The 12,228-nt window shown below is 40.5% G+C and overlaps 2 protein-coding genes across 7 annotated transcripts in view; both read right to left on the minus strand.

Moving 5' to 3' along the window:
* Positions 1–9,399, minus strand: part of RNF38 (ring finger protein 38) — a 50,096-nt gene extending 40,697 nt beyond the window's left edge. The window contains exons 1-2 of one of the 6 annotated variants that reach the window (XM_042964490.1): positions 9,117–9,200; positions 1,067–1,216 (exon numbers count right to left, since the gene is read on the minus strand). Coding sequence is in view for 3 of the 6 variants with exons in the window: in XM_042964485.1 (XP_042820419.1) it covers positions 1,067–1,216; positions 8,723–8,731 (159 nt within the window). In the remaining 3 variants the exon portion in view is untranslated. The other 5 variants (XM_042964486.1, XM_042964485.1, XM_042964488.1 and 2 more) reach the window with 5 other exon arrangements.
* A 423-nt stretch (positions 9,400–9,822) lies between these two features.
* The window catches only part of LOC122233108 (homeobox protein Hox-D13-like), a 79,333-nt gene continuing 76,927 nt past the window's right edge, over positions 9,823–12,228 (minus strand). The window contains exon 3 of the mRNA XM_042964491.1: positions 9,823–10,169. Coding sequence (XP_042820425.1) covers positions 10,086–10,169 — 84 coding nt within the window. The 3' untranslated portion in view covers positions 9,823–10,085. The remainder of the gene's footprint in view (positions 10,170–12,228) is intronic.

The raw sequence follows: 12,228 nt of genomic DNA on the forward strand, positions 1-12,228 counted from the left end.
TGCTCTGCCAATAACTAGCTATGTAACAGGGCATCTCAGAGTTTTTCTGAGCCTATTTCTTCATCTAGAAAATCATCCACGACTGGTGTGTTGTTAGGAGGATTAAAAACAAAGGAGACAATACATGCAAAGCAGAGAACCTGGCACAAATTCCAAGGAATATCAGATTGCAGAGCCCTGGATCACCTACAAAGCTATTCTCAGAAATTTCATATCTTCAATTTAATGTATCACACAAGCATTTCTCTTTCAGAACTAGTCCTAAGCTCCAACCTACCACTTCCACACAAACAGAAAAATGGCTCTATCCAAAATCCAAGTTTTGATTAGCGATTCTCACTACCTCAGATTTATATACACATATACAAATACATACCTTGGCCCACAACCCTAAAACGCAGAAGCAATTCTACAACTAGTTTCCATTTGGTAATAAAAATACTGACTTCCATTATAAAACATGCTTCTCTAGCAGTAATGGATTGGAAATTTAGTAGCCAGTAATTTATTTGAGCACATCCTAGCAATCTTGTCAATAAACTAATGATAGTCCTTGCCTTAATTTATTTTCATTTTACATATAACAAAAATTTTAATCATATTTTATCCACAGGTTCAAAAGTGATAGAAGGTACAGAAACATGTTTTCTTTCTGAAATTTACATCACTATCAAACTCTAGGCAATAAACAAGTAGTAATGGCTTTAAAAAATATCTTGCATGCTTCCATTTTTCCATTCCTACACAATTTCACATATCTGTAATATCTTCTATTTTCCTATAGAATGTGGCCTATTAGCACAAGTGATTGATACCAAAAGATTAAAAAAAAAAAAGAATATTAAGTGGTCAAACAATAAACAGCAGCTCAAGAGAAGACAAACATTCTTCAGAAAAGCTGGCTAAGTTATATTGAAGAAGGCCTCTAAGAAGAATACTTATTCCCACATACAATAGAAAATAAGAAGAAGATATTGAGAATTTTGTTTCAAGCCTTCCTAAAAACAACCTAAAATGTATCGGTGACTTTCAGCCCTATGTAGGGAAAGGGTAAATATATAAGAACCTGGAAGAAAGCTTTGAAGTGAGCATCCTCTTGAACGGTAGTATTCTGATCACTTGGGAGGAGAGGGAACAGGCTCTGAAGTTTCACCCTTTCACAAATCACCTTGTTAGGATGGCCAGGTAGAGGTGCTGAATTGGCCCCGGGAGATATCTGGGAAAAAGAGGGAGAAGAAAAGGATAGTTCATGGCTAGCCGCACCAATGTGGAGAATCATGTCTATGAAGGACAGTCTGGGTTTTCTAAATATTTGTGTTAGCAGAGATTGGAAAGAAATTAAAAATTAATCTTAAACATCAAAACAAATATAAGGATGGCAAAGGTTGCCTCTGGCAATGGATCTCTCTTAAAAAAAACTTTTTTAAAAGGCAAAACAGCACTGTTCAAAAATGCAAAACCTTTCCTGTGTTTCCCGTATAACACCTATTAATAGCTTTTCTCTTGGTATTGATTCTAAAACCCTAAAGGACAGATAAGACTTCATGTTAAGAAAACCTGACATAAAATCATGTATCTTAAGTATAGAAAGATTAGTGTCCATCTGGACTAAGACTAATATTTTTTCATTCTATTTTTTAATTAACCTCCTATATGATCATGCAAAGAAGACGAGAGATTTCAGAACACTTGCAGCAAAACTTCTATAGTGACCATAGGTATACAAAAGAAGAGTCTGCAGACACCTCAGCTCTATTCAACACAAACCTAGCAACCTTCCTAAGAATAAAGGATATGATCACAAGACCCAAAGCAAATGACTGCATGTTTTAAATGCTTGGCTTGATTGTAGGTTAATTCCCTTCATCATATGTAAATATGCTCAAATCTGCAGCATTTTTAACTGTGGACATCATGAGCATCACTTGTTCCACTGTGCTGTGGAGTGAACCACCTTTGGAAGTTAAGGTTTGTGAATGTGCTTATCCCTACATTGAAGAAGACCATGTGCTTCAGACCACGTGTCTGGTTTTCAGTTTCACTGCCTCATTCTTCCCTTACATATAAATGTCTATTCTGTGACAGGCACTAAACCAAGAAGATACACATGGTTTCCTACCTCCAAAAAGTATATGCTATGAAAAAGAAACAAAAGCAAATCACCGTACAATATACAGAGTATCATCTTTCTATGATACTGCTAGGCACTGGGTGCTACGGAGAGGTAACTGGCAAAAGACAGCAGTGTTGTCAAGAAAATGCAGAATGTTCAGTATGGCTAGCCAGTACAGAAGTAACCAGAGAGGAAGGCAGAGACAGAGCATGAAGTAGCATGCTAATTATATTAATAATACTTCTATAATAACCTTCCTTAGCCCATTTTTTGTTCTGGTTTGCTATGAGCCTGGTAAACAGATAACCAGGCCTGTTCATAAGACTAAAAGTGCTTCCAAACACCTTCCTAGGAGTAAAAGTGTATCACTTGAAGGCACTAACTTTACAATTCACTGCTGCTGCTACTACTACTACTACTACTACTACTACTAAAATGTTTTGACATGAGCTAAAACTTGTCTCCGCACCACAAACATGAATGTGCCAATACTCTTTACCACTATGATGAGGTATGAAGTGCTGAATCAAGGAATATTTATGACTGCCTCCCCAAGTCAAGAGTTGTTAGGAAAGAAGATAAAACATGGATCCCACCCTCAAGGAGCTTACTGCAGTTAAAAAAAAAAAAAAGGATGCAAAGCAGCCAACTATAGGATAATGTATTAAATGCAATACGGGCAAAAATTAGAATAGAGGTAGGAGCCTTGAGTTTATCTGAAGACATATAAAAGATTTCATAGAAAGAAGTGTATTTCACATTCCTGACTCCTCAATCTAAGGATTTCACCACTTTAAAGACATTCTCTTCTCAAAACAGTCTGTTCCTTTAAGTTTCATATTCTTTTTGCAATCTTCTTAAGCTTATAGTTTGCAAGGTACCTTTGAAGAGTGTTTTAATAAGCTCACTTGCCTTCAACTGTCATCCCTAAAGCAGTCTGCATGAGTAGCACTCTTATAGACTGCTAGTACAAGTAGCTAGCTTGGTCAACAGAAATCAGAGGGTCAGGTTTCCTCTCCTTAATTCTCTGTTTCTTTGAAAACTTAAGATTTCAGTCCTATACAAGTATAAAACCAACCAACCAACCAAACAAGAAACTGGCCAACCCTGACCCTTGTGGTCATAAGTAAATAATTTTCAAGCATATTCCTCTTCTACCTATGACAATTTTCTTTGGTCAGAAGCTCCATGCCTATAAAGAGGGAGAACAAACAATGGAGAAAAGGTATATTCAAATGCTGTAGTTTATATAGATCCAGGACCAAATAAGATGGGCATGAAACCAGGTGCACCCATTGGATAAGATAAAATCACACACAATTATTTTGTATGTCCACTTGAGGCAGAATTCTTAAGAAGGAAGGCCTCCAAGATTCCCACCTCTGGTACACATCTCCTGTACAATCCATTACTCCATGGTGTGTAGGCAGGACTGTAAATAGTGTGGATTTCATTTCCATGGTTAGGTTAAATTATATAATCTAATGATATGAACCCCTTCACAGAAGTGAAGGGATTTTCAAGTGAATTAAGATCCCAAGTCAGTTGATTTTAAATTAATCAAGGCAGGCCGGAGTTAGAGAAAGCTCTTAAAAGAAGAACTCTTCAAAAGAGATTCTCCTCCAAACCTGCAGACAACTGCTATGTTGCCAGAAGGCATATGAAGAGGGCAATGTGGCAGACAGGAGGGCACCCTCTAGGAGCTGAATCGTTCACCAGTTGACTGCTAACAAGAAAATGGGGGGACTTCAGTCCTACAATTACAAGAGCCGTACTGAACCAACAGCCACTGAGCTTCGGAGAGGATATCAAACCTCTGATGACATCATGGCACCAGCCAAGTAAGACTCTGAACAGAGGGCCCTGCAGCTAACCCATGATTCCTGACCCATGTACACCATGAGATAATAGATTTGTGTTTTAAACTACTAAATGTGAGGTAATTTGTTATATACAATAGAAAACTAACATGACATATATGTGTCAAATTGAAAGTGTTGTATACCTGAAGAAAGTTTCTTGTCCAGAATTTTAGCTGTATTAATTTGATGAAAGATACAAATTACGACATTTTTTTTTAATCTAAGCAATATAGCAGTTTTTAAAACTTCAATCTGGTAATAGCTAACTTCATGCTAGGAACTGAACTGGGGCTCTCTGATCTTTACACACTGCAAGTTAGGGTTAACCGACTTGCTTAAAGCCGCAGAGCCATAATTTGAAGCTAAGTCTATCTGGCTCTAAAGTTCATGCTCAATCCACTAAAACACCTTGTAATTTAAGGATTTTAAAAGTAACATCGTCTTTATAATCTAATTAGTAAAAAACTATTTCATAAAGTCTATTTAAAGTTATTTTAAGTATTCAAAAAGTAAATGTTTCCTTGTAAATTGTTTCTGACGTAACCTTCCCCTACTTCCCTATACCTTCCTCATTCAAAATTACTTACGGTGTACTGTATCTGGAAGCAGATACAATTCTGTTTTTCTCTAGTCTGGCAACTGTTGAACATTACAAAGATACAGTAACTCAATCTTCTCTCAGGATGCAACCTATGTTTAAAAAGTCCTGCCAAGAAAACATCCCTGAGACCTGATTAATCTGCAACTCCCTATACTTCTCATCTTTAATGTTTGTTTACATGTAACTATATAACTAATTTACCCAGCATAACTAAGAAAGCACCTGTTTCAGAAAAGTCACAGAAAACAGTTTAACCTTTTAAGCACTAATAAATACAACACTATTTTAGGCCATTTTGTTTAATGTGGCCTTTCCCTGTGGGATAATATAACCCACAATTTAACATCTGTCTTGAACAGTGTAATTGTTATCAGTTATGATGCTAAAGATAACATAGGACTTAGGTCCAGATATTGTCCCATAACTTGCTTCTTCCAAAATCACCTCTGATGACAGCTTCCTTCTTCATTCATTTACATTTTTCTTATAAAGGTGTGGTAGAGGATATTCAGGTACAGGACTTCTAGGCCAGCATTAAAATAATCTACTTTCTTCAAAATAAATTGCTCAAAGGCCCAAATAGTCTTCTCCAAAACAGCTACATTACTCTCCAGAAAAAAAACAAAACAAAACAAAAAAAAACTGTTCATTGTTACTAACAGCATACCACCTGGTCAAAAGGACTCAAATCACAGCCTAATAGAAGAAGAAAAAACCAAAACAAACAATAAAAAGTCAAGTGCTTAATGTTGACCCCACCAAGTCTTTTACTCCTTCCTCTAAGTCCAAGACTGGATACCTTAAAAATGAAAAAGTCGAATCCAAGTTATCTAAAAATCCACATATTCTCACAGCTGCCATGATGGCAAATGTTAACATCCTGGAAAGTAATCAGGTAGATTTTATCAACTATTTGAACAGTCTGAATCAGTAATCTTTCATCTGATAAATTCCCAGGTTATAATCTAAAATATGGGAATACCCCAAAATATGGGAAAAACCACATGCATACACATGTTCATCACAGTACAGCAACAATTTAAAAGGGAACTAGAAGTAACCTAAATGTTTAACAAATAAGTATTTGCTAAATAAAATAATGGTCTATATGCTTGCTGGTCTATTACACAGACTTTAGACCATTCAAGGACTGCTACTACCTACTGAGGGAAAGATCACTGCTATTTAGCACTGAAGCAATCTCTCTTTTTTTTTTTTTTTAATGTTTGTTTATGGGGTTGGGGGGAGAGCAAGCGAGCGAGCAAGGGCAGGAGCAGGGGAGCGAGCAGGGGAGCGGCAGAGAGAGAGGGAGAGAAAAAATCCCAAGCAGGCTCCACACTGTGTGTCAATGCAGAGTCATGCTGGGCTTGTTCTCACATTCTCATGAGATCATGACCTCAGCTGAAACGGAGTTGGATGCTTAACTGACTGAGGCACCCAGGCACCCCTGGGGCAATCATTTTTTAAAACTATTATTTTTATTCTTGAGTTAAGGCAAACAACAAACTGGGTTCATGTCTTTCTGGGAGCACAACAGAACCAGGGTTACTGAAAATAGCTGAAAGGCTCCACCATTCTTTCCCTACCCCCACAGTCCCATAAGTTACTCGGAAGAGGGTGGATGTACATGCAACTAAGGAGGTCTCTAACCATTACATCTTTTGAGAAGGCGTTCATAAAGGTTAGGGAAAATAAGAGTTACATTTTTTTTTTTTTGAGCTACATATTATTTTAAATAAAAGTTCTTTTCTGGGGTGTCTGGTGTCTCAGTCGGTTAAGCATCTGACTCTTGGTCTAGATTATCAGGTCATGATCTCACAGTTTGTGAGTTCGAGCCCTGTATCAGGCTCTGTGATGACAGTGCAGAACCTGCTTGGGATATTCTCTCCCTCTCTTTCTCCCCTTCCCCACTCACGTGAGTGTGTGCTCTCTCTAAATAAATAAATAAACTTTAAAAAAAAAGTTATTTTCCTTCCACATCCAGATTTGCCTGCCCAAGGATTATTCTCCCAGCAAGGAAGTACATCTAAAATAATTTTATTTAGGCTGGTAACCTCTTAGAGCACTGTTCTAAAGTGCCTCTTCAAGATTTCTAAGAATTACATAGATTTGGAAAGTATCCAGACCATGACCAGTCCAAATCAATACAAAAAATTTATGTATGTAAATGCATAACTATTTGAAAAAAAGTGTGTATAGGATCACTGTAATTCTTAAATAAAATTCATAATTAATTCAAATATTTATAGCAGGCCTACTATGTGCTACATGCTGTGAATACATGGGGAAAAATTATTCTTGCCCTCCAAGACTCAGTCTAGTGAGGGGCAATTCAAGAGGAACTAAATAGGGCCCCTCTAACATAGAGTGAGAAGGTGCTGACATCCTTAAAAAAGGAACAAGATAGAGGATGTGAGGAAAAACGAGACTGTGTAGATGGCCCCTCTTCCTCTTTTTGCTCAAATTCTCACTTGTTAATTTACTATACAGAGTTGAAGCATTTGCTTGATCTCCTCCAGACAAGGTAGTCACTTGAAGAATTTAACATTTGCTGAATGAAGTAGACCAAAACTACATTCAAATGTGTTTACAATCTTTATGCTCCCTCCAGAGAAAAATAAAACAAGCTATGAGTTAACCAAAGTAAAACAGAAGTGAAAACACAGGTCCGATATATGTAGTTAAAAGGAAAATAACCAAAACTATTTAGTAGTGTCAATTACAAACTGAAGGTGGCTAAACAAAGCTGGGACTGGGACAGCACAAACAGAGAAATAGATGTAACAGACTGGAAGTAGAAGACAAAGATAATCTTGACCAATGAACTTTCCATACAGACCAATCATTTGAGATTTTTGAGGATTTCTCACCCATACTTCCCACCACAACCTTGAAATAAAGTAAAAATGAGCACAAATAGTCTGGTAATGTAACTAAAAGGTTCATCCAAAGCTGTTGGCAGAGAGACAATAGACCTACACTCCACATTATGATGCTAACAGATTCAGTTATGTCTAATTATGCCATCTTATATCCACCTTCCTCAAAAGTCAGGTCGCTCTAGTAAATTCTGAACATTTACTCAGATTAATATTTGCAACCTTCAGTTCAGCGATAAAAACAGAATGAGTATATAAACCTCGACAAGTACAGAAACAGAAATTACCTTCTAGAATCACAGAAGATATCAGAGGTGGAGGGACCATAGCCAACGTTTAAATCCAACTTTCATATTTTACAGATGAGGCCCTGGGGCCCACATGGCCAGTTTGTGGCGAAATTTTTTTAACTATAGCCTCTAAAGTCTACCAAATCTCTTAGAGATAAGTCTTACAGAAAAATTAAAGAAATCAGCTTAAAACTGAACTCATGTAATGAAATGATTTAAGGTTTAGTATGCTTTCAAAAAGTGAAACATATTATGCCAATAAGTTTACAAACTAGCAAGAACTGGAGAAAGAAGAGTGTGTGAAGAGATACAATTCTCATTTAAAAATCCAGTTAGTAATTTCATATTCCGACTGCAAGTATGTCCCAATATATAAATTATATACAAATATATTTATTTATATTTATATATATTTATATACTATATACATTTTTATATATTTATAAAAAATAAAAAATATATATACAAAATTTGGTCTGTATTGTTACTTCTATATAAGTCCCATCTATTCGTATGGCCAGTGTTTTCCGAAGACAATTTTACTTTCATCCCAACTGTCCTTAGATTTTTATTAAGTTTTGATTATACAAAAACGGAGAATGGATTGTTTTTTAATTGGAGCCCAGTTACCAGGGCTGCTTCCTATTTAAAGGAATTGAAATATTAACAATAGTACCTGTAATCAAGGCCAAACAAGATCCCAAAAGGCTTGCAATTTTAAAGTAACAAACCAATTGTGTTTGAGTTGCATACACTTAAATTTTCAAAGTGTGCCACGTAAGAGAAGGCAATTCATATGATGCCAGCAATGATATACGTTGAAGTGTTCATTTCTATTTATGGTGGAAGAATTAGCATACCCAACTTTTGTGGCACAAAGAAAAAGCTGTGTCTTTTACAAGTCCTACACAACGCAAACAAAAACTTTATTTTCTTTGGCCCTCGATAATTTGGAAAATTCCTGGTTCAAAACCAACCTCTCTCATTCTTCAGCCCTGAAAGAACTTCCATCCCCTGAGAACAAAACGCAGCCTGTCCAGAAACCCGCAGCGGCAGAAGGACGCGAAAGGACCCTTCCGAACGGGTTCCGCGTTCTCCTGGGTGACATCATTTCACCTGCGCCTCGGCAAAACGGGAGGGAGCGAGGCCATCTGCCAGGCGGCGGCGGGCCGGCGCTCCCGTTGGCTGCACCCACACCTCCTCGCCGCCGCCACGGGAACAAAGAGCGCCGGGCCGCCCGGCCGCGCCCGCCAAGCACCGGGCAACCACACCTCCTCCTGGTTGCCGGGAACGGCCCCGCAGGCTCCCTACGGCCTACGGCTCGGGCCCGGCCCGCCCTCACGCGGGAACCAACGGCCGGGCGGCCAGTACCTGCGAGGGGAAGCTCCGCCCTGCGGGGCTGCTCCCGCGGCTCCGCGCTGGGCCGCCGCCTCCTATTGTGACCGCTCGCCCAGCCAGCGGCCAGCTCGCCAGCTCCGCCGTCCCCGGGCCTCCTCACCCCCGGAACCCGGGATCCGACCGAGGCGCTGTCACGGCGCTTCCTTCCTCCCGGCACCATCACACGGGCCGCGCCAGGAAGCAGCTGCACGCTCGGAGCTGACAGAGTCGGCTAACGCCTCGGGGGCTCCATCCTCCCGGCCCCCGGGCCCTAATTGCCGGGGCCGCGACACCGTCCCGCCCGCCGCACCCCACCTCGGTGCTCACGAACACGGCGTGCCGCGCGCCGGCGCACTACCCTCCGCTGCGCGCGCAGGCGACGCCCCTCACCGCCAGGCCGCAGGATGCGCGAGCACGCGGCACTCCCACTTCTCTGGTTTGGGTCGCCGCCCTCCTCTCCACCCAGTCCCCTTACAGGAACGAACCTAGCGAGCCCAAAGCGCGAAACCGCCAGACGCTCCGCCCCTTTCCCCCAAGGCTCGACTCCGCGCGCCGAGCCCCCTTTGTTTCCACCCCGCGGGGGAGGGGGCGGGGCGGCACTGCGCGCGTCCGGGCGCGCGACTGGGACTAGTTCCGGCAACAGAGCCCGTCGCACGGCGTCCCTGCGCAGCCCGGCCCAGCCCGCATCTCTAGCCGCGCGCTCAGCAAGGCCCAAGCTACCGAACGCGACCCTGGGGTCGGCCCTGTCTCTCAAAACGTACACATCTTCTCACTCTACAGTATGGCTGCTGGTCCCTGCCTCCTCCCTCCTCCAGAACTGAGCAAACAGTAACTGACCTCACTCAATTCGAAATATGTATTCATGTGACCCGAGAAGTGGAATTTTTATTGATGCAAAAGGAGGTGATTAGACCAAGGTATCTCACAAAGAAGCAAGCAGGTTGGAAACTTTAAACCTGACAGTTATTCAGACGCTGCTAAGGATGGGAAATGAAGAGGTACAAAGACCACAGCCGACATGGTGCTTGTCCTGATCACCTTCAGGATCTAAAAGGGAAGAAATATATTCCATAAAAGCACAATAAATTCAAGAAAAGGACAGTCAAGTAGTATTGGAGGCGAGGAGGGCTGTCAAGGGGACATCATGCAAGAAGTGGTCTTTAAGCAGATAGGAATTAGATGATGCCTTCAAGGATGGTGATCACATTTTAGGGTAGTCCAATCAGTAAAAAAAAAAAAAAAAACCCAAAAAAACAAAACTCAGGTTCTAGTTCTTCTAGAGTTACCCTCCACCAGTCTCCTTCCTGCTCTGGGCCTCAGCTGCCTCTAGCAGAAAATTAAGGAATCAGACTTAACTGATGTTCCAGGATCCTCTGAATTTCTACCTATGATTAACACTATATGGTAATTATTTGTGTACATTTATCTCCCATGTCTGACTGAGCACTGGTTCTGTAACCCCATGGTCCAAACCTACAGCCTGAAATACAACAGCAAGTGCTTAGCAACTCTGAATTAAAGTTCCAGCAATAAATCACAAGCTTTTACAATTCCTGGACAAAGAGAAGCTAGAAGGATATAACAGGCTCCAATAAACACATCCCCTCCCGCAGCCCCATACCCCCATTATGTAGTCCTGTTACCTAGCTGACTCTTCCTCCCCAACACTGTCAGTCTTCCAAAGCAGGCAGTCTGGAAATGATTACATCCAAACTGTAAAGTTTTTTTTTTTTCTTCATTTCATAACAAGAGTCATAAATCCCATCCACACCTTTAGATGCATCCAATGCAATCTGTTCCTAACTTGTGAGTCACTCACAATTCCCAGTCTACTGCTGTAGACTCATCTAGCATTACAGATCTTCCAGCAGAACCTCAGCTGCACAAGCTTCCTTACATAATCCAGACCCTCTTGAAACCACTTTTCTTGTATACTTGGATATTGGCTCTGTGATGATAGGAGGAAAAAAAGAAAAAAAATGGGAAACGGAAGGGAAATTACCATTTGAGAACTCTCTAATCTTAAAAGCCAGATTCCTCAAGTGCTAAATTCCAGCAGCAAAAATCAATTACAGTCCTCCAGGGTTTCCACCCTTTAAAGCTCCTGTGAATCCCCCTGGACCTCAGCCAATCCTTTGTGAGGCAAACTCCACAAGAAATCTTCTCATGGTTATGATCTTAGCTACCTGGGCCCCTAGGGCTTAACCCAAGAAGTCTGCCCAGATGTAAACAGTAATCCCACAAGTCAAGGTTGGATAGTTTGATATTTGTACTGTAACTTTTTCTCTAGTTTTCTTCACCAGAAAATCTAGTATCTTTCTAATAAACACCCAATCAGTGGGATAGGCTTTAAACTGGGCCACTTTTGACCTACTAATGTGGCAGGTGGTAAATTGTAAGAGAGCAATTGCTCAACCCCAGTCTTCCTAAAATTTTATTTGGTGTCTGTTCAAAAAGGTACAAAGCCTTCTTGGAAGGGTGTCCAATACAACTTTCTGTGATAGATATGGCCAATATCTGCACCATCCAAAAGAAGGCCACATGTGGCTACTGAGCACTCAAAATGAGGCTAGTGTATCTAATGAATCGATCAGAATCAGTTTAAATAGCCACATGTGGCTAGGGATAGCACAGCACTTGTAGACAAAGTAATTGATTGCAGCAAGAGCTTTTTGAGACTTCTGACTCCAAAATTGCTCTTTAAAATCAATTTTTACAACATAGGAAAAAACTGAATGACTGCTAAAAACTTCTTCCTGAAGTACTGAAGTAATTTAAGTCCCCTCACTTTTAAAATAAAACTATACCGAGGCTCAGTCAGTTAAGCGTCTGACTTCAGCTCAGGTCATGATCTCACGGTTCATGGGTTCAAGCCCTAGGTAGGGCTCTGTGCTGACGGCTCAGAACCTGGATCCTGCTTCTAATTCTGTGGCTCCCTCTCTCTCTGTCCCTCCCCTGCTCGTGCTCTGTCTCTCAAAAATAAACATTTTTTAAAAATAATAAAATAATAAAATATTTTCAATAATGCTTTATATTTTCTGTACAAGTCTTACATATTTTTGTTCTTTGATTTATTCCAGGTTTTGTATATAATTACTACTTCTAA

This window comes from Panthera tigris, chromosome D4 (genome assembly GCF_018350195.1).
Source record: "Panthera tigris isolate Pti1 chromosome D4, P.tigris_Pti1_mat1.1, whole genome shotgun sequence".
NCBI lineage: Eukaryota > Metazoa > Chordata > Mammalia > Carnivora > Felidae > Panthera > Panthera tigris.